This window comes from Gracilinanus agilis, chromosome 2 (genome assembly GCF_016433145.1).
Source record: "Gracilinanus agilis isolate LMUSP501 chromosome 2, AgileGrace, whole genome shotgun sequence".
NCBI lineage: Eukaryota > Metazoa > Chordata > Mammalia > Didelphimorphia > Didelphidae > Gracilinanus > Gracilinanus agilis.
The window spans coordinates 718,506,393-718,528,125 of record NC_058131.1 but is presented as its reverse complement, the minus strand read 5'-3'; the positions used below and the strand labels follow the sequence as shown (position 1 = coordinate 718,528,125).

General features: G+C 61.1%; 1 protein-coding gene across 1 annotated transcript; it reads left to right on the top strand.

Moving 5' to 3' along the window:
• Positions 1-1,254: 1,254 nt before the first annotated feature.
• Positions 1,255-21,211, top strand: ATAD1 (ATPase family AAA domain containing 1). Its single transcript, XM_044660335.1, has 6 exons — positions 1,255-1,373; positions 5,886-6,060; positions 8,896-8,994; positions 14,254-14,374; positions 17,767-17,967; positions 20,577-21,211. The coding sequence occupies exons 2-6, from the start codon at positions 5,899-5,901 to the stop codon at positions 21,209-21,211; spliced, it is 1,218 nt and encodes a 405-aa protein (XP_044516270.1). The 5' UTR covers positions 1,255-1,373; positions 5,886-5,898.
• Positions 21,212-21,733: the final 522 nt, after the last annotated feature.

Below are 21,733 nucleotides of genomic sequence, written 5' to 3'. Positions count from 1 at the left end.
TTTACAAAGTGTTTTCTTCGAAGGCTTTTCGAGGTCAGGTGATGCCAGTGGGGACGCGGTGATTAGATAAAGCCCCGGAGACTTATCCAAGGTCACACCAGAAGAGGCAGCTTCTGGACTCCCGACTAGATCTGGCATTAGATAAAGGGCTCTCCTCGCTTATCTCTCTGAGCCTCGGGGCTCCCAAAGCCTAACTGACTCTCCCTGAGTGACACAGCAGTTATCTGGGGGGGTCACTAAACCTGGGTCTAACGGATGGGGGCTTGGGTTCCAGTTCCACCTTTGGCTCAGTCTGGGTGACCTTGGGTCACGGGAGCACAGCCCTGGAGCTGGAAGGGATTTAATTAAGAAGGTAACAAGGGCCGCCTCATTTTATGATGAGAAAACGGGCCAGGGAAGGGGGTTGCCTTGTTCAAGGTGCTGGCGGTGACAGTTAAACCTGGGGAGTCTTGACTTGGGAAGGAGCTTAATCACCCCAGCAGGTGGGCCCGGTTTCCGGGAGGAATCTGATGAATAATGTACGAAAGGGGCTTTTCCAGCCGGGAATCTGAGGTCATCTTGATCCCTGGCACAGGACTGCAGACTGGGCCAGGGCTCTTCCCTGTTTGGAGCCTCAGTTTCTCTATTTGTAAAATGGAACTGGATTTAATTCAGTGCCCCGAGCCTTTGTTTGATTTCACCGGGATAGGGCATCACCCCGAGGTGGACATACCTCCTCCGGTGCTGGGAAGGGCCATTAGAGTTGAGCTGAGAACAACAGGGATAAAGACTGGCCGTGCCCGTGCCCTTTCCTAGTAGTAGGATCCTCCCGAAGGAGGAGACTCCCTCCTTTGAGGCCGGTCGACCCCGCCCTGCAGCTGGCCTGCCAACCCAGAAACGAAACCAAGCAGCCAGGGCAGAAAAGAAACATTTCCCGGACATCGCTCCAGTCTCTTTCATTTAACAATTCCGTGACCTCTTTGGTCCAGTTCCCTGTATACGCGAGGAGGACCTCTACCAAGGTCCCTTTTCTCTTTAGATGCAATGCCTCTGTCGCTGCTCCGCTCCGGAAAGGATTAACTTCTCCGGGCTCTCCTGCGCACCTGCTGATGCCCCGCCCCGTTAGGGGGCCGCCGCGTTTCTCTACTGGAGCGTCTTCCTCTACCTCCCCCTCCCCCCACCAGCCCGCCGATCGAGGCGAAAACCCGGCGCGGAGCCTGCGGGGGCGGGGCTGCGCATGCGCTATGCGTGCCGCGGCCTCCGCTCCCAGGCTGGTTCCGCGGCGGCTGCGGCGGCGGGGGCGGCGGGTCCGTATCGGGAAGCACCGCGGCGGGCTCTGGGCTCTGGGCTCCGGGCGAGACTCGGGCCGGGCTCGGCGGCCTCCGCGCGGTCAGGTGAGCGCGGGGCGGAAGGAGGGAAGGAAGGTCACGGGCGGCCGCGGGCCTCGGACCCGGGCCAGGCCCCCTCGGGCCTGGGCCACCTCTCCCTCCCCCCCACCCCAATCTCCAGCCGGTCCCCGCAGCCCGAAGCCGGGAGGCACCCGAGCCGGATCTGTCCCAGGACATGGACTTGGCGAGGGGCGTCCCCGGCCAAGGGGCCCATTCTACCGGGGTGGGGGGACTGAGGGCCCCCCCCCAGTCCTCCCCCTCGTATTACTGCCTGGGAAACCGAGGCAGCCAGGGAAGGCGATGAGACCAGGGTCCCACTAGCCGACAAGGCTAGAGCTTCCTCGGAGAGCCGAGACACACAGTGGGGGCCTACTAAGTAGCGCCCTCTCCCTTGGGGAGCCCACAGCCTTGCCTGACCCCATCTAGAAATTAGGGCTCCCATGTGAGAGCTGGCCCTTGACCTCAGGGCCCTCTGCCTGGGGCTTCTCCAAGTTCCGTGTGCCTCTTCCATGGGGGGGAGACGCACCCATTCATTCTAGGCACAGCCTTGCTGATAAAGGAGAGGCCAGGAATTCCCCCAAGGCCTTAAGTCCCAGCCTGGGGGGGGGGGGGGCACTACCCCAGGGCCCTGCCAAGATGATCCTGTCCCCATTTTACAGAAGAGAAAAGAGAGGCTAGAGAAAGTGTCCCCACTAGGAAGTGCCTCAGGTGGGATTAAACCCAGGGCCCTCAGCTTCCCCTCCCTGAGCCAGATTCTTCATCTGCAAAATGGGGAGAATCAGCCTTTATTAAGCTTGTATCTCGGGCTGACACTAGTGGAGGCCATTCAGAGAGGCAAAGACAGAAGTTCGCTACATCCGGGTGCTGATTTGGGGGAGTCGGGAGGCCCCAAGCTGGGGCTCGAAGTAAGGGCTTCCCTGAGCCAAGAGTCAAAGGAGGGGACCCCGAGGGGCAGGAGTGTGTCAGAGGGGGTGCTTGTGGAGTGAATGGCGGAAGTGGTGGGCCAGGCTCTCTCCAGAACCCTGGGATGGGGATAAACCAAGGACCCCCCTGGCAGCCCCTGAGGGGCCTCAGAATTGCCCCAAGGTTGGCCCCTGGTCCCTATGGGCCAGGCCATGGAGATTCTGCAGGGCTCATTGGAGCAGATGCTCTCCTCACTCCCACAAGGAGGGATCCCCCAGAAGGGCTCTCCTTCCCCCCCTCACTGTGCACAGTAGGGCCTGTTTCACTGCCCTTTTACAGCTCAAAAGGTGTGTGAGGGGGACGAATTCAGCCTAAGCCCAGACCCAAGGAAGCTCGCGGGACGCTTGCTATGTCATGTGTGGATGGAGGACGGGAATTGGGGACACGAGGCTCAGTGGAAGATGTTTGCCTTTAGGGCCTGGAAGGGATGGCTTGGGGTCTGGGGGTGGGTAGTGGCTCTGCTTCACCCCTGACCTGGGCCTCAAGGATCTCCCCTGTAAAGAGACTCCCTCCCCGGCCTTTGGGGGGTCCCGCAGCTAAGCAAGGATGTCGGCCAGGCCGAGCTTGTCCAGGGACACCATCGGGAGCCTTGGCCCGCCCAGGGTCATAGCATGGCTGTTCCACGGTTCCCGTCCAAAGGAGGCTGCGGCCTGGAGCCCAGACCAGTCTGGGCCTCGGGGACCCGGGGTCCAAGTTGGAACTTGGCCTGACCTTCCCCCGGGTGCTGGGCCCCCTCCAGGAGAGCAGGAATTCCCCGGGGCGTCTCTTTGCCCCTCCTTGGCGCAGAGAGCCTCTGTCCCATTTTACACAAGCAGATGGGCCCAGCCAGCGAGCCCCTGGCGCCCCGCCGTCCGTGCAAGGCTCCTCCTCCCTCTCCTATCAGACTTGGATGGACCTTAGGGAGACCAGATGGTCTGAGCCCTTGTTTGAAACAGGATCCCGCCACCTCCGAGCCTCCTGACCTCAGGCGTCCCCTGCCTGGAGGGTCCAAAGGGGGCCAGCTGGGAGCCGCCTTCCAGCTCCGCATCCCTTTGGGAGAAGGTCAAGGATGCTGAGCTGCCAGGGCTGACCAGGCACCTTCGCGGGCCCGGGCGCTCCTCGGAGCTCCCTCTCTCCCTCGCTGTGGAACTGGGTGAACAGTCGTTGCCCTAACGGGGAGGCCTCTCTGTGGACCTTCGGACGATGCCAGGGAGCTGTCGTGGGGCCCCTCGTGCTCAGGGATCACCAGATTGTCCCGTTTCCACCTGAGGAAGGCAGAGAAATTCTGGAGGGATCTCAGCCTGGCTTCTCAGGGTCCGAACTGACCGCCTGAGAGCCAGAGGGGCCTGGAGGGCCCGGGTCAGGCCTTCCCTTTGGGAAGGAGGCTGCCTCTGAGGGAGGAGGGCTCTGGGAGTGGCGAGGGGCCAGGGCAGAGCTGGCCGGAAGGCTCAGGCCACCCCTTGCATTCAGCGCCGTGTCCTGGGTCCGGGGCGCCCAGCTGCAGGTGATTCCCTTTCTGGCTTGGCCTCGCATCCAGCCTGTGACTCGCCTGAAGGCACCAGTGATGGTCATTGGGGTCAGCGTGGGCAGCGGAGAGGCTCTTCCTGGCCTTAGTCCAGCGGCTGCCGGCCTCCACGAGCCCATCCACTCCACAGTGATCTTCCCACTCGCTCGAATGGAAAGTGGGAACCGGCCAGGGAGAGGGAAGCGAGCGAGCAGGGGGCATGCAGGCCCTGCTGTGGGCCAGGCGCTGGCCACGGCCTTGTTCCCTTTGAGCCTCACGCCCGCAGCCCCAACACGGAGGGGCCCTCCCTCGTTTTTCCCATTTCGCCTTTTTTAATCTTTCTCAGCCCTCGCCTTCCATCTTGGGGTCACTCCTGTGGGCCATTCCTAGGCAGAAGAGTGGTCAGGGCTAGGCCATGGGGGTGAAGTGACTTGCCCAGGTCACACCGCTGGGAAATGTCTGAGGCCAGATTGGAACCAGGACCTCCTGCCTCTGGGCCTGACTCCACCCACTGAGCCACCTAGCTTACCTCCCCTCCCCCATTTTACACTTAAGGAAACTGAGGCAGACGGGTTCAATGTCCAGGGTCACCCAGTTAGTCAATATCTGAGGTTGGATTTGAACCAACTCCCGCCCGCGTCCGTCTGCACTGTTTGGGGGGTGTCTGTGTCCTCGCTGGGGTGGGCTGCACCCCGCAGGCTTCGTTCCTTTATAATTGAGGGTTTCCCCGGGCCACGCTGGGAGAGAGGGACAGTCACCGAGGTGGACTTTGGGCCCACGTCTGTGCCGAGAGGGCGAAGCCCAATAAAATCCAGCCTCGGTGGGACGTGTCCGGCCAGAAGGAGCCTCTCCTCCTCGGTGCTTCCGGCCATTTGAGGCCACCATCGTCCTGCTTCTCCGGCCACTCCGGTGAGTGTCCCAAGAGGGCTGAGGAGCGCCACAAGGACTTCCTGAGAGTTTTCTATTCAGGGGGCAGCTGGGTAGCTCAGTGGATGGCGAGCCAGGCCTAGAGCCGGGAGGTCCTGGGTTCCAGCGTGGCCTCGGACGCTTCGTGGCCGTGTGACCCCCGTGGCCTAGCCCTGACCGCTGTCTGCCCTGGAGCCAATACCCAGGATTGACTGCAAGACGGAAGGGGAGCGTTTTCTACTCCCCCACCACGTGGCCGGCCCAAGCTAAGAGGATGAGAGGCCAGAACGGCGCCGAGGAGCAAGGCCCGAGGAAGAGGCTTTGCAGGGCCCGGTACCGGGGAGGGTCCCTTGGGGCCTGCGAGCGGAACCAAGGAAAGGAAGGAGACCCTGAGTGTGGGGGCTCCCGGCGAGGAGCAGGAGGACAGAGAGGCCCCTGGAGAGGCGAGCCAGGCCGGGGAAACGGCGGCTTCCGGGGCCCTCGGGCGCCCCGTCACAAGGCCATTGACCTGGCTTGGCTGGGGCTAAAGAGGAGCTGCTCAGCCTAAAGAGCTGCCTCCATGGCGCCTGCCCGCCGTAGAGCTGGGCTTGGACCGGCTGGGGAAAAGCCCATGTTGTGTTTTCACAACCCTCTGGCTGAGGCTTCCTTTACGGTCATCATTTAAAAACATTCTGCTGGGTCCGAGGCCTTCCCAGTGCTTGGGGGGGACCCTGTTCGGGTTGTTGGTACATCTTGGTTCTGCGCCGAGGCCTCGACTTGTTCTCTCGAGGGCCGGGGCAGCCGAGCCCAGATTGGCCTCTTCCCCGTGGCCCCCGGACACGGACCCCCCTCGGGCCATCCTCCGCTCCCTCTGGCTCCCCCAAGTAGCCCTCCCTGCCCCCCAGCGTGTGGCCCCTTCTCTCCTCTGGCGCAGGCCCTCACCAGGACTCGGCCCCATCATGCCACCTTCCTTCTGGGGGAAGAGCCTCGGCCTCTGAGGGATTAGGTTAGACTTCCGGGAAGGTCTGTCACTCCCTTTTTCAACCATTTTAAGGAACAGTGAATTTGTCAGGCGGCTCAGCGAAAGGAGCACCAGAGAAGTCCTCCTGGCGGGGGGCCCCGGGCAAGGCGGAAGGTGGGAGGGAATTGGTGACCTTGGCTGTGACCTTTCCTCCCTTCCTTTCCAGGTTAATAATCAAGATGGTACATGCTGAAGCCTTTTCTCGTCCCTTGAGTCGGAATGAAGTTGTCGGTTTAATTTTCCGTTTGACCATATTCGGTGCCGTAACGTATTTTACCATAAAGTGGATGGTAGACGCCATCGACCCGACCAGGAAGCAGAAAGTGGAAGCTCAGAAACAGGTAAGGCTGGCGGGGACCGGTGGGGGCCTCCGTGCCTTCCTTTCAGGGGGGCCCCGCTCCCCACCCCTCCCCAGGGGGACGCTGCCCGGCTTCCCCGGAGGCCGACGCACGTCCCTTCTCGCCCGGCAGGCGCGTTCAGTGTCTTGATTCCCCCTTGAAGAAGTTACGACGGGCCTCTGGGGGTCTTCCTGGGGTCTTTGACCTCCCTCCGGCCTCTTGCTGGAATCTTGGAGTTCGAGTCTAGCCCAACTCGAAAAAGCCGCCTTCCAGCCTGTTCCTGGGTGGCTGCTGGTCATTCCTTAGTCGGTCACGGCGGCTCCCCGGAGGATCCCTCCTGTGTGTGCCTGGTCTGCCCCCCCCTCGGGGAACGGAGGCAGCCCCCGGGATCGAGGCCCCTCGGAGGGCTTCTCCATTGCTCAGAGGCTCTCCAGCTTCCCCACCCGGGTTCAGTCCCTGGAAGAAAGCGGCGCGAGGCACGGCGGCGCCATGGGGCGGCCTTTATCCGAGAGCCCTTCCGGGAGGCTTCCCAGGTGCGGCTTCTCTCCGCGGTCTTGGAGGCGCTGATTTAAGAGGCTGCACGGCGGGGGCCGGCGAGGCTGGGACTCCTGTTCAACGGGGCGCCCATTAGACGTCGTTGAGTTTGAGTGTGTTTGGAAGCGTCGAGGCCAGGAAGACGTGTTCGTTGTTGCAGCTCCTTCTCTGGCGGGTTGTAACGCAGAAAGCCGACTTGGGGATTTCGCTTTTGGACTGCAGCAAGATGGGGGGTCGGGGGGCCCCGGGAACGAGATGGAAGGAAAAGGCTTTTCTGTTCGTCTCCCTGACGCCCGTCTGAAGCGGAGCTTTTCCTCTTCTGAGAAGGGCTCCGTCTGCTCGGCCTGCCCGTTGGCTCGATCCCGGCCCCTGCGCTGCCGTGGGGGGGCCTGGCGGCCGGCCGGCCCCCACACGTTCCAGTCCCCCGATGGCGTGCCCGCGCCGTGGCTGCTCCCTTAGTTGGGGCGTGCAGTGAGTCGCCCAGAAGCCCGGGAGCTTGGACAGAGGCGTTTCCTCAAGCACTCGTGGGTGCCGGGGGCTCGGCCAGCTTTGGGGAGACAGAGAAGCGGGGCCGGGCTCTGCCCTTGGGGAGCTCACGGTCTCGCTGCCCGCCGCAGGGGGTCTCGGGGCCTTCTGAGACAAGCCTGGGCACAGCCCGAAGTCCGGAGAGCGCCACGTAGGAGGAGCGGGAAGGGGCCGGCCGTGGACGCGCTTCCCCGCCTCTCCCAGGTCGTGGGGAGCCCCTGCATGGCTGGGCTGAAGAAGGGGCCTGCGGCGGGGTTCAGTCTGCTCCTAGGTGACATGCCCAGCCCCGACTCTCTCACTGCCAGAGGCCGACGGACGTTTAGACATCATTGGGGCGGCCTAAATGGCCCTGCGGGCAGTTTGGACGGTGCGCCCGGGCCCCACAGACGTCCGAAATCGCTTTGCCCTGGGTTGTGCTTTGGCCCAGAGATGCGATTTCCTGGGGCCGAGAACTCCCCGGAGGACCCCCCTTTCCCGAGGGCTGCTCTGGGGCCTCCCGCTGTCTCCCAGAAGCCGTCTTTGCTTCTGCCGCTCCGTTTAGGCCTGCGGAGCCCAATACACGCCGTTAGGAAGCTCCTCTGCGGTGCCGAGCACGGCCCGGACGGGTGCAGGGAAAGCCGGTGCCGGAAGCGGCGCCAGAGCGGAGGCTTTTGTCGAGAAAGACTCGGAGAGGTCAGGAAGGGTCTCCCGTGACCGGCCCGCAGGCGTGTCCTCTCGGCTCCCGCCATTGGACGTTGGCGGCGGCGAATAGAAACGCAGATGATTTATGTGGGTTGATCTCGTCTCCTGCCGCTGCGAGGTTGGGGTGATTCTCTGGGTGCCCTCTGCAGGGGGTCCCCTCGCCCCCCGGCTGCCCCTCGGAATACGCCTTCACCAGCATTCCTGGGGCGGCCTCGAAGGGCCGTGTGGGGAGGGAGTCAGGAAGGCAGACCTGCCTCGGACACTTAGCTAGCGGGGTGGCCCCACCGGCCTCGATTTCCCCTCCTGTAATGTGAGCTGGAGAGGGAAGGACGCCCCCCGGAGCTCTGCCAAGACAGCCCCCTGGACAGAGCTGGCGCGGCTGAATGAACAAACTTATCAAGAAGCGAAACGTGTTCAACCGAAGGGAAATGGCGGGCCTGAAGCTAGAAGGCCTCTGTGAGTCTTGGAAGTGACTAGTGGGGCGCCGGGCGGGTCACTGGCTGCTCTTCTGCGGGGGCGCCAAAGCTCGTGTCGCTTCTGAAACTCGAGGGGAAGCTCCTGCCTTTACTGCCTTTCCCCGATGGCTGTCCTGGCGGCCCTCCACATCCGCTTTCTGAAGTGAGACCCAGATTGTCGTTCGGGGCCTCCGTGTTCGCTCGTCGTTGTGAGGGGGCCCAGCCTCGCCTGATCAAGAGCCGCAGGGCTCGCTCCCTGCGGCCGGTGTCCGGCCAGAGAGCTCGCTGCCTGCAGCCGCCTCCTAGGGCTCTCGTCGGACAGACTTCGCCTCTGTCTGGCTCCAGGTCCTGGCTTTTGGGTGCTTGCCACGCAGGGACACCCCGCACCCAGCGTGGGGCACATCGGGGGGCTGGTCTGGGCCTCCTGGGGTGCTTCCTCCTTACCCTCCTCTCCCCCTCCCCAGTCTCGGGTCTGTCTGGGGACAGCCAAAGAGCTGCTCCCCCAGGGGAGAGGGAAGGCGGGGAGCCCAGGGAGGCTGCTGGAGAAGCTCCGGCCCCTCGGGCCATCCTGGGGGGCTCCTCCGGCCCACGAGGAGGAGGGGAGCCCCTCAATGCCTGTGTCTGTCCTTTCTTGTCTTTCTAGGCAGAAAAACTAATGAAGCAAATTGGTGTGAAGAATGTGAAGCTCTCGGAGTACGAGATGAGCATCGCTGCCCACCTGGTGGACCCTCTGAACATGCACGTAAGCGCCTCCCCCCTCCGCTGGGCTCCTCCGAGCGCCCGGCCAGCCTCTCCTTCAGGGCGCCTTCTGGGCCAGGGTGGGGGGCGAGAGCGGGGGCCGGGCCAGGGCCTGGGGGCGAGCCCCCCTTGAAGCCCTGCCACACACTCGTGGTAGTCTTCGCGCATGGCAGAGTTGGAGGAATAGCTTGGGCGGGCATCCGTGAGGGAATTCTACCATCCAAACGTCCTTTAAAGACAGCCTCAGGCTTAGGGGCACCCCAGCACCTCCTCTTTAAATTCTCGGCCTCGCCTTTTAGGAGTGTCCGTCCCATCTCTCAGGCCCATTTTACAGCCGAGGAAATGGAGGTGCAGGACTGAGGTCCAGGCTGGGGGCTCTGGGGGCTCCCAGGGGAATGCTGGCAGCAGGAGGGGGTGCCGGAGAAGGAGCTCTCAAAGCTTCCGCCATGTGGCACCTTGGGGCCCCCCAATTCCCGACGGCACCTTGGCACGTGCCCAAGAGGAGGGAGCCGCCATGTGTGCCCCCACGTGTGCCCCCGCTCAGCTCCTGCGGGGTTGGGGCTGCCTCGTCTAGCCGCTGCCGGCGGCCTCACCTGGATGAGCCCAGTCAGCCCGAAATAAGGGCTGGCCCAAGACTTGGTCCCTTCAGGGCAAAGTAGGGGTGGGGGAGCAGGCCATGGGGGTGGGGGGTGGCGTAAGACATCATTCAAGACATTACTGGGTGGATAGAGAGCTGGGCCAGAGCCAGGAAGTCTTGGGTTCAAATCTCGCCATGGACACTTTTCATTTATTTGTTTGTCTGCTTATTTGTTTATTTTTTTTAAACCTTCACCTTCTGTCTTGGAGTCAATCCTGTGTATTGGCTCCTAGGTGGAAGAGTGATAAGGGTAGGCAATGGGGGTCAAGTGACTTGCCCAGGGTCACACAGCTAGGATGTGTGTGAGGCCGAATTTGAACCCAGGACCTCCCGTTTCTAGGCCTGGCTCTCCATCCCCTGAGCCACCCAGCTGCCCCTGAGCCATGGACACTTGTGAGCAGGGTGACCGTGGACGACCCCCATGGCCTGCCCTCGCTGCTCCTCTGCTAACGCTAGGGCTGAGGCACAAAGTCTGGTTTCCAAAACAGGAAGACACAGACTTTGTCCAGTTGGTCCTTTGGGAGAGGCCGGCCCTAAAGAGCAGAAAAAAGCGTCGGGTTCTGATTCCCAGAGAGGGAATGACCACGAGGGATGACCGCCGGGGGAGCCCGGGGCCACCTGGGCCAGCGCATGCTTCCTCCCAATTCCTGTGAGATGGCCAAGGGAAGCGCTCAGGTGACTCGAGTCACCAGGAGAGACCCCGGGGGCTGTATCGGACAGAGCCGGACAGGACCGGAACCTCCAGCTGTTGACCCTGGATTCACACTGCACCGGCCCATGCAGGGAATTAAAACCGAGCTGAGACCGAGAAGGGCGGCCTCTCTTGGGCTCATTTTGGCAGTGAGTGCTCGCGGCGCCCCGGGGAGGCGAGGGCGAGTCTTGTCCCGTCAGACAGAGGGACGCACGAAGCTAGAATGGAGGTCCAAGGACTCGGCCGGGTTCAGAGGGGACCCACTTGTGTGGCGGTTGCGGGTCCAGTTCTCAGGCTGTCCCAGTGAGGGCAGAGAACCAGAGAGAGTTTTTTAACGTGGCTTAATTACCTGAGAAAAGTCATTGTAGAAAACCTCCGTGCGGCCCCCCAGGCTCCCTTTCCTGGAGCTCCGCAGTCCTGGGGAGTCGTCTGTCCGACAGCTGACCGACCGAGCCTTCGGGGCTCCCCCAAACAAGGCGTCTCCCATGAACACATCAGAGTCTCGGAAGGCCGTGCGGGGGAGCCGCGGGCCGAGGTTTGCTGCCATCCTGAAGGCTGAAGAGGGTCCCGTTTGTGGGCGACCTCGCGGACACGGGCCAGAGCCCGATGAGGGACGCCTGGCCGCTGGACGGTGCTGGGCTCGGAGGCACCACGTCTGGGGTTCAAGTCCTGGATGTGGTTTTGCTTCCCTGGGACGGTTTCCTCACCGGCGCTCCCCGCGGAGGAGGCGGGTTGGGACGTCAGAGGAGCTGCTCCACGGCGAGCGCCGGGCAGCCGTTCTCAGGACACTGAGCCGTCCTGCAGAGCCGCTCCGAAATCCCCACACGGGCGAGCCAAGTGATGAAGGATGCCTTGTGGAGGCAGCTGGGTGGCTCCGTGGATGGAGAGCCGGGCCCGGAGACGGGCTCCTGGGTTCAAATGTGACCTCAGACACGTCTAGCGGGTGACCCTGGGCAGGTCACTTGGCCTCTGTCGCCCAGCCTTCCTGCCCCTCTGCCTCGGGCCCAGGACTTAGTGCGGGTTCCAAGATGGCGGGCGAGGGTTTAAAAGGAACGAAGGGCCTTTGGCTCTGCTGGGCCGTCCTCGGGCCGTCGCAGCCCTGGAGAAGCGACCCAGAATGGAGGAGAAGAGGGCCCGGATGGCCTTCGGGAGACGACGTCCGGCTTCTCCTGAGACAGGCCGTCTGCGGACACCCCAGCTCTTCTGGGGATGCTGTGCGGCCACGTCAGAAGGATTGAAGGCAGCCCGCCGAGCCCCGTTGGGGGGAGACCTGCCCCTGCCCCAGAGGGGCCCCGTGAAGGACCCCCAGATCTGCTGAGGAAGGCCAGACTCCGGGCTTTGTCCCCCAAGTCCTGTGGAAGGGAACGAGAGAGTGAAGAAAGGGCCGGCCTCGCGCCCCGCAGGCTGCACTCCAGCCTCTGGCCAGAGCCCGGGCAGCCCTTCACGGCTTGGCCGGGAGCCCGAGATTCCTCCCCGCCATCTCCGGAGCTTGGCTCCCCCCCGGCCCGGCCACTCAGCCCCTGCAGCCTGTGGCCGCCACGTGGTCGTGCGTGCTTGTGCTCGCCAGGAGGACCCAGCAGCGGCTCTGGGCGCTCCCGCACGGCGAGCTCTTCGGGCCAACAGAACCAGCTCGTGGGGCCGCTTTTTGTGGCCTCCCAGGCCGGGCGGCTGCTCGTCCCTCCCTGGGAGACTCCTCGGTGCGGCCTCCTGGACGGCTTCTTGTGGCCCTCAAACCGAGGCCGGACACAGAGACCATTTTAGAGCAGCTGCTGCCTAGTCGTGCCTTCGCCGCCGAGGACTTGTCCGTCGGCTCATGAGCGCTCATTCGGCACCTCCTGTGTGCCAAACATGGTGCTGAGTGCTAAGAAAGGGGCAGGAGAGGGTCGTTCCCTGCCCTCAGCGAGCTCCGGAGGCGGGCTTGGGAAGGTGGAGGCCAGGAGGCCGGCGGAGCAGATCCCTGGGGAATGGGAGGCCCAGATTGGGAGGCACCTGCAGGTGGGCAGAAGGCCGGCCCCCTCCCTCCTCCCGGTTACTGCCCAGTGACCCCCTCTTTCTGTCAGGCCGGTCCCCGCGTCTCCCCGAGGGCTACTCAGCCAGCCTAGGATGGAGTCCTTCAGGGTGTTGTGTCCGAGCCAGCCGAGCAGCCCGTGGATGGTAGCCCCGGCTCGAGGCCTCTGGGCCCGGCTGGCCTCTGCGCTCAGCGGCCACGTCCTCCCCCTCGAGGCGCCCCAGGCCTGGCCTCAACCTCAGACCCAGCGTGCCTGGGCCGCCGGCTTCCCAGCAGAGGGTAGAAGAGGTTTGGGGGACGCCTCGTCCATTCAGGTGCCCTGAATGAGGGGGAAGCTGTGGCAGCGCGAGGTGGGTGGAGCCTCCCAACCTCCGGCCCCCCGAGGCTCCCGGGGACCCTCAGACTCCTCTCTCTGGGCCTCGGAGCCCTTCTCAGAACCTCCTGGGTGAAAGCACCCAGTAAAAGAAGGGGAGCCCCAAGAAGCGAGAGGCCAGTGAGGGTGAAGCCCCGCCTCACAGATGCCCAAATCTCTGACTCGGCCGTCACGAGGCATTCTAGGAGGATTCATTCGGCTCGTCATTGAGTGACGGCGGGGAGTCGCGGGGAGTCGGCCGTCCTCCGAGGGGCCCCCGAGCGCCTCTGCTGGGCTCCATCCCGCCTGCCCGAGGGCAGCCCAGAACCCCAGCCGAGGCCACGAGGAGTCAGGAGCTGCCTGGCCGGACCTCTGGCGCCCCCGAAAGCTTCCCACTGAGGCCCCAGTGACAGCCGCCACCAGCGTTCCGAACCTCCCTGCCTCCAGTCTCCCCGTGAGGTCCTCCTGCCTCGGGCCTTCTCGTTCGTTGTTTTAATGGGGGGCCGTGAAGGGCATTTGAGTCTCCTGGCAGATACTTGGGATCTCATGATCCCGGCACATCCCTGCCTCTCCCTGCCTCAGTTTCCCCAGCTGTCCAATAGGGATAACGATGGCGGCCCCCTCCCAGGGTTGGCCGGAGGATCAGGTCAGCCTTGTAGAGCTTGGCCGGCCTCGAGGCGCTCTCCGGGTGGGTGCCGGCCTGCGGCTGGAGGCCCTGCGTTTGGAGCAAGACAGCCCTGCCCCTTCCTGCCCTGGCACCCTGGGCACATCCGGCCTCCGCGTGCCTCGGTTTCCCTCCTTGTAAAAGGAGAGGGTGAGCTCCGACTCCCGGAGTCCTTCCCGTCGTGGTCCCCGTCTGGAAGGTGCCTTTAGTGCAGCGAGAGCTTCGCGGGCAGCTTCTCTGGACGGGCAGAACTCTGGCCTGGAGGCTGTCTCGCCTCCTGCTTCTGGCTCGGCCCCCTTGGGGTCCCTTCTCTCCCCCAGCAAAGGCTCTGTGCCCTTGGGGGTCCCCCGGCCGTCTTTGGGGGTCCCCTCCGCTTTGACCGCAGAGATCATTTTTTCTTTCTTCGCCCAGTTCAGGCACATCCGACTCTTTGCGACCCCACTTGGGGTTTCCTTGGCAAAGACACCGGAGTGGTCGGCCCTTTGCCTCTCCAGCTCCTGGGACAGATGAGGAAACTGAGGCAGCGGGGTTAAGTGACTTGCCCAGGGCCACTCTGCTAGTCCGTGTCGGAGGCTGGATCTGAACTGGGGAAGAGGCGTTGTCCTGACACGGGGCCACCCAGCCATCTTGTGATGATCGCCCCGTTTAATCATTGGACGGAGGGCGCAGAGACCCCCGTCCGTCAGAGGCCTCGGCCTGCGTCAGGCCTCAGTTTCCCCACTTGAAAAGCGAAGGGGGTCGCCGATGGCCTCAGCAGTGCCCGCGGTCTAAGCCGGCGTGTCTCGTCATTCCAGCCTGACTGTTCCCGGATGAGGCCCAGGAAGGCCGTCGGCCTCGCGCCCGTCCCGCTCCGGCTCTCCCTGCCCGGGTGGGGCTCCGCTGACCCTTGTCTCTGCTCTCTCCCCCCTCAGGTGACCTGGAGCGACATCGCCGGGCTGGACGACGTCATCACAGACCTCAAAGACACCGTCATCCTCCCCATCAAGAAGAAGCATCTGTTCGAGAACTCCCGGCTCCTGCAGCCTCCCAAAGGTAGGCCGGCGTCGGGGGGCCGAGCGGGGCGAGAGGCTGGCGGGACGATGCCGGGCCGAGCCGGCGGGGGCTCCTGGCATGCCCGGCGCCTCCTGCTCTGGCTTCGTCCGCTTCAGCGAAGGCCGAGAAGTGGGGAGAGCGTCCTGCCGCCTCGGGACCCCGGCAGACGGGCCGGTCCCAGCTCGTGCGGAGTTTACGTGGCTGCGCTGGCCTGTGAGGAGGCAGCACAGAAGAGGAGGCCAGGCCGGAGGCTGTGTTCTGGCGCCCGAGGCTGAGGCCAGGCCGGAGGCTGTGTTCTGGCGAGCCAGCTTCAAGCTTCTCTCACAAATGCAGAAAGTGAGAAGCCGACAGGCCAATGGCGACCCAGGAGGGGGCCAGGAGGCGCCTGCGGCTATGTTGGCATGGGGCGGGGGTGGGGGGGAGGGGGGAGGCCTTCGGCTCTCCTCACTCACCAGGAAGACTTGAGACCGGAAAGCAGATTCTCTGCTGTCGCCCCGTCGGGCATGCAGTTCTTCTGCGGCCCGGGACGCCCCTTCCTGGGAATGGGAGGATTCCGCAGGGCTTCTTTGGCCTCCCCACAGCCCCGAGAGGTGGGAGGCAGCCGGGCGGAGACACATCTAAGGCAGGAGGACAGGATTCTCACCCAGGACTTCTGAGGCAGGATCCAGCGTTCTTAGGCTCTCACTAGACTATGCAGCTCCACTCTAGAGCCAGAGCTCCATCTCGGAGGTCAGAGCAAGTCTTCAATAATGACCTTTTGGGCTAATCTGTCCAGGATCTGTCGAGGCCAATCCAGATCCCAGAGGCGGAAGCTCGCATGGCTACCTCCCGGGGAACGTCCTCTCACACAGTTTCTGGCAGGTTGGGCTGGGGGCCAGCAAGAGCTTACAGAACTGAGTACAACGGACTATCAAGGACGGGGAAGTCACCCCCTGGCTGTGGGCAGACACCGGTCAGGCCTTGAGGAAGAGGAAACAGCCTTGAAAGAGCAGCTGGTGGTGGGAGGGAGGAGTGCCAAGAGCAGAGGGTGGGACCCCCCCTCTCCCCCCCAAGGGAAGGCCTGGCAAGAAGGGCAATCAGGGAGGGCTTCCTGTAGAGGCTGGGGTTGATTAGGAGGAGGCCAGTCATCAGAGCAGAGGCAGGAGAGCCTTCCAGACATGGCGGAGGCTCTTGTTGGTGGGGAGGCCAGGAGACCTGGGTCACCTTATGGAGGAGTGCCCAGGGGTGGGGGAGGTATGGGGGTAAGAGCCAGCCCAGAGGCTGAAGGGGGCACCCTGGGGAGCCTTCCACGGTGTGTGAAGGAGGAGAGTGCCCAGGCCTAGCGTGCTCCAGAGGGCAGGGGAGCCCTGTGTGCTTGGCAGTCGGCCGAGACCCATCAGCAGAGGAATCCAGGCCGCCTTCCTCAGGGAATGGCCTCGATCTCAAGTCAGGCACAAATGGGGTGCTGGGGAGGATCCAGCCCGGCCCCAGGCCAGCTACAAAGGAGAGGATCGCACTTCCAGCTCCGGGTCTCACCCCTGTGGCGCCTGCTCCCCGGTGGGGTTCCCGACCTCACGGAAGCCGTCCTGCCCAGAGCTGCGAGCACCGACGGACGCTCCAGCAGGCAGGAGCCACGTGCTGATGTCACCCGGCCTCGTTATGGGGGGGACGGTGCCTCCGTTATTAAGCGGATGAAGAACGCTCGCAGTGCAGTGTGACCACTGTGTAGACAGTCTGCCGTGGTGCCAGGACAGTGCTGTCATCGGACCCCGGCCTCTCCCCGAGAGCTGCAGCCATCTCTGAATGCTGGCCTCTTCCGGTGGTGATGAACGGCCCAAAGAGCGGTGGGGACGGCCCAGTACAGCCATGAGCCGTCACAAGCGTCCTGCTACGTAAAGGAAGGCCGGATAAGGAGCTGGGCTGGGAGCACAATCTCGGGCCAGCCCTCGGTCTCTCTCAGTCTTCTCAGGGAGTCCAGAGGAATCCAGAAAGGCTCTCCGAGGAGTCCGTGGGATGACGTGGAGAAGGCCCACCTCATGGGTGGAAATCTGCCCTATTGGAGGGCTCATCCCACAGAGGAGGGTCCCAGCTCCTTTGGCAAAATGGAACATTTTATACTACTGGGAATTGGCAAATCTACAAAAAGATTTAAGACTTAAACTATTTAGGGTTTTCTATACAAAAATAGCTTCAACGCAGCATTCAGAGGCTACAGACTCCTGTGGGGACAGGTTAGGGCCTTGTTGGTGTGCCATGGCATGCCAGCCAGAGAGGGCTGCTCTCCTCCCATCTCCCCATGCCTGAGGACGTTTCTCTCCTCCCACCCCTCTGCCCAGCAGCCCCCTGGGAGCACTTCCTCCCTCCCCTTCTGGGGCAAGATGGGGGTCTCAAGTGGCGTGCCAGTGCCGGTTGGGCGCTCGGCCTCTAAAAGGTTCACCATCACTGGCCCTGGGTGTACCCTGAGAGGTTCTGAGGAAGGATCTCTGCGAAGACATCGCAATCTGCTTTGGGAAAGAGCCTGAGAGCGCTCCGCTGGTCACTGTCCCTCTGACCACTCTGCTTCCCCTGTCTGCTCTGGGTCATCACAGCGACCACGAGAGCAGCATCCGTGCCCGTGTCTGGGCAGGAGTGGCCGAGGTCGCAGTGCGCGCGGACGTGAGACGAAATGTTGTCGTTGGCCCCAAAGGATGCGGGGCCGTTCCTGAACCTCCTTGGACAGACACTTAACTCTGGACAAACACACCACTTAAAACTTCTAGAAAGCTTGAAGTTATGTGTTTTGTCTTCGTGTTCAGTAACGTGTCCCGGACCATGATCAGGGTGAGTCAGAGCAGAATTGGACTGCTGGCCATCTCGCTGTCGGGAGGACTAGCCGGACCCTCCAGGCACCATACACAAGGGAGCCCGTGGTACGGATTCTCTCGGGTGTGAAGGCTAAAAGGATGGACTGAATATTCAAGAGTTTGCTTGCCAGGAACTAAGTGCTTAATTCCAAATGAAAGACTCAAAGTCAGAATAAATTTTATGGTAGTTTATTTACAAATAGAGTGAAAGTATGGAAAATGAGAGAGAGACAGAGACAGAGACAGACACAGACACAGAGACACTCCCCCACAGAGCAGGCCGAAGGGAAACAGTGTGAGATCTCAAGCCCGAGCTCTTCCAGGGCCAGGTCTAAAAGGGAGAAAACCTCCTCACATCCTATTTAAAGATAGTTCTTGGCGTCAGTTCCTGTGTCTTCCTTCCGCTTAAACATGCACTGACTGCAGCTTAGCTTTTGGACTGCCCCGGGGGCACTCGGTTGTTTTTGATGTGGGTCCTAGACCTCCCTGGGCCACTTAAGGATTAGACATTCCTGGTGGCTAACATAGACAGACTAATGGGGGAGAGTTAATCCCATCTTCCTTTTTCAGGAGTTCTTCTCTATGGGCCTCCAGGCTGTGGGAAGACCTTGATTGCCAAGGCTACTGCCAAGGAGGCAGGCTGCCGCTTCATCAACCTTCAGCCTTCCACCCTGACGGATAAGTGGTACGGAGAGTCCCAGAAGCTGGCTGCGGCCGTGTTCTCCCTCGCTATCAAGCTCCAGCCTTCCATCATCTTCATTGATGAAATAGGTAAAACCACCTTCTAGCTGTTACCCAAAAAGCATCTTGAAAAGGCTGACCATTTGTATGTCGGATCACGTAGTGGGATTCCCAAATTAAATCGGTATTTAACACTATGAAATGTCGGCCTACTTTCAAACTCGGTAGGATTTTAAAATGTTTTATTCTTTCTTAGGTTGTTAATATTTCAAACATTCAGAAAAATTTTTTAGCTCTAACTTGGAAAAATAAATTTTTAAGCCTGTGTTAATGTGAGGACAGAGTTTTTTAATGATGTTTTCCTCACTTCCATCTTCTTTTTTTTTTTTAAACCCTCACCTTCCATCTTAGACACCATGTATTGGCTCCAAGGCAGAAGAGTGGTAAGGGTGGGCAGTGGGGGTCAAGTGACTTGCCCAGGGTCACACAGCTAGGAAATGTCTGAGGCCGGATCTGAACCTAGGACCTCCCGTCTCTAGGCCTGGCCCTCAATCCACTGAGGCACCCAGCTGCCCCCCTATCTTCCATTCTTAAAAAGCAAATCAGAACACCTCATTTCCCCTCTCATGAGTGAATAAAGATGCTCTGAGCCAGTGAATTTTCCAGGTAACTAAAGCTGATTCTTTATTCATGACAACAGTGGTTACTGTGAAACTGGCCCCTTTTTAATGGAGAATTTTGAGTGTGTTCTCTTTCCTGCTTCAACCAGAGTGAATTGGCTAGAACCTAACCTCAGTTGGGTCTGAGGGCCTGGAAGCGTGGTGATGCCCCATGCAGCCATGCTTGAGGGCTTGGAGATGACTCAGCCCTGCCCATGGTCTTGTCAGGCGGTCTCAGCTGATGGCTTTCGCCTCTTCCAGATTCTCCCTTGACGCTTACAGTTGGCTTTCTGGGGAGAGGATCTCTGGGCTGTCTAAGGCTGCCGTCCATTGTTCCCCCCAGGGGAAGTGAGACTAAAAATATTATTTAAAAGCAAGTCCATTCAGTTCAGTCCCTGGAGCCCTTTAGAAAGCTCTGGAGTCTTACTGATTCTGACATGGAATTGCAGGCCTCGCTGGCATCTAATCCTGACCATCCCCTCAGAGTTGAGCTAAACTCTGTAATCCTTAACAGTGGTGAGGGGCGAGAAAGGCTGCCCTGGGTTAGACTGGCAAAGCTTTTCTGGAAAAGGGAAGAGCTTTTAGGCATGTGCTCATGCTTGCCTCCACATTAATTAAGAAACAGTAGAATGCCAGGTTGGTGTAGTGGAAACCTGGCTGGCCTCTGCAGCCCAAGAACCCAGGTCAGGTGGTACTTCTGCCTTCACTGGACTCAGTGACCTCAAGAGAGTGAGGTTGGGCCTGGGCAGCTGGAATCTGTCCCAAATGGGCCCCCGTACTCCCTGGGACACCCCCACCACCTCCACCTCCTTTGTCCTGTGAGGAGATAGAAAGTCATTAACGTTTCACTCACACTGGCATATTTCTGCCTTAGAATTTCTTAAAATTACTTTTATGGAAATTTGAAATTCTTTTACTTTGTTCCTCTTAGGATTCAACACTCCATGTTCACTTTGGAAGCTCATGAAAAGCATCTCCTTTTCTTTCCTTTTTTTCCTTCAAGGAGCTGACTTTGTTCATTTAATTTTATCATTTTCAAAGAACACCAGCCTACCTTCTCTCCCTCCCACCTACCCTCCCAGAGGGAAAAATCTGAACCATTGAAGTAAATACATATTGTCAAGTAAGACAAATTCTGGCATCGTCCATTGCCTCTGTCAGGAGTCGGGAAGTGTGTCTCATCATGAATCCCCGAGACTGATCGCTGCATGGATCAGTGTTTTATCTTTACAATATTATTGTATGACTTGATTTCCTAGTTCTGAAGTTCACTACATTCAGCATCAGTTCCTACAAATCTTCCCAGTCCTCTTTTTAAAAATCATTAATTTGGGCAGCTGGGTAGCTCAGTGGAGTGAGAGTCAGGCCTAGAGATGGGAGGTCCTGGGTTCAAATCCGGCCTCAGACACTTCCCAGCTGTGTGACCCTGGGCAAGTCACTTGACCCCCATTGCCCACCCTTACCAATCTTCCACCTATGAGACAATACACCGAAGTACAAGGGTTAAAAATTTAAAAAAAAAAATTTTTTTTTAATCATTAATTTATTTTTAACATGGTCTTTTGGAATTTTTTGAGTTCCAAATTCTGTTCCTCTAGCCTGGCCCCCATTGAGAAGGCAAGCAATATGGCATTAGTTACTAATGCATGTGAAATTGGGCAAAACATTTTCCCATTTGCCGTGGTCCGCGCCCCCCTCCCTGGGGGGAAGCAGGAAAAACGGTGAAGTCTGCTTTGGTCTGCCTTCAGAGTTCATCTCTGGAGGTGGGGAGCCTTTCTCAGCATGAGTCCTTTGGAATTGCCGAAGATTGTCGTCTTGAACCGTCAGTGGGGGCTGAAGTGACTGGCCCAGGGTCCCACACCTAGGAAATGTCTGCGGCCCAGATTGGAACCCAGGACCTCCCATCCCCGGTCTGGTGCTCTGTCCCTAAGCCACGTCGCTGCCCCCGAGCTCGCACCGCTGGACTCGCTTCGGCTGCCTCGTGGCCTGGAGTCGTTCCCTGGCCGGCCGCGGGCCTCAGCTGTGCTTCTCTCCCCCCAGACTCCTTCCTGCGCAGCCGCTCGAGTTCAGATCATGAAGCCACCGCCATGATGAAGGCCCAGTTCATGAGCCTCTGGGACGGGCTGGACACGGACTACAGCTGTCAGGTGGGTGCCGAGCCGGGGCCTCTCCCAACGGCGCCATTCCTCAGGGGTGTGGGGGCCGGGCGTCGGGGTCTGCGGGAAGAAGGAGCCCCCCGGGGCCCTCCCGGGGCCGCTCTCCTGGCTGAGCTGGTTTTCGCCGCCCGCTTTCCTCTCCGGGCTCCCGTCTTCTCCCCCAGCTCCTCCGGCTCCCCCTTTCTCCGCCCCCGAGGACGAGCAGCTTTCTTCCTCTTGTGGAGGCAGCCAGCAGGGGCAGGACCTGTGTTGGGGGGCTCCTGCTCTCGAGGCGTCCCCCGCCCGTCCGGGCCGGCACCCAGCCGTCGCGCCTTCCCTCTCCTCCACCAGCTGCCCCGTTTTTTGGGTCGTTTTATCTTCTTGGCTCCGTCCTGGCCACGTTTTGGTCAGCCTGAAGAGGGGGCTGCGGCGGCCCCCTGGGGCGTCCCTGGGGCTCCCCTGTGTCTGCCGAGAGCCTCGGCCTCTCCTGCTCTTGGCCTTCTGCCTCCCTGGCCTGCGGGGAGCCTCCTCACTGCTTAGGGGGCCGCTAGGTGGCGCCATTGGCAGGGCTCAGGGCTCCTGGGCCGAAGCCTTCTCTCCTGGGCCCTGGCCGGCCTCAGACACTTGGGGGGGAGGGGCGAGGCTCTTTGTCCTGTTTGCCTCAGTTTCCCCCCTCTGAAAACAAGCTGGAGAAGGACGTGGCCCGCCGCCCCTGCATCCTTGCTGAGGAAACCTTCCCTGGAGTCCGAGATGACTCCCTGTCTGGAGGCCTTTTGCCCCCCTTCCCGGGCGGCCGCCCTTCCACATCTCCAGGAATCTGGCCGGCCATGAGGTGGGGCTCCTCCTCCGCTCTGGCTCTTCTCTGTCGGGATTTCTGAGCTTTTGTGGCTGGAGTTGGGGGGCCTCTTGGCCCCCCAGGCAGCTCTGACACCCCGAGTTCTTTGCGTGGCCATGAAGGGCGGCCGAGGCTGGGGCCTCCGGGGAGACCTCGGAAGGGATGTGAAACCCCCATCTGGGCCTGCCCGAGCCCAGCTCGGCTCCTGGGCCGTGGCCTGCAGGGAT

Bases quoted from the DNA above. Each gene is read 5' to 3' on its own strand.
- ATAD1 (XM_044660335.1), top strand. From the start codon at position 5,899: ATGGTACATGCTGAAGCCTTTTCTCGTCCCTTGAGTCGGAATGAAGTT. The intron at 6,061-8,895 runs GTAAGGCTGGCG...TTGTCTTTCTAG, and splicing joins AAGTGGAAGCTCAGAAACAG to GCAGAAAAACTAATGAAGCA. The intron at 14,375-17,766 runs GTAGGCCGGCGT...TTCCTTTTTCAG, and splicing joins GCTCCTGCAGCCTCCCAAAG to GAGTTCTTCTCTATGGGCCT.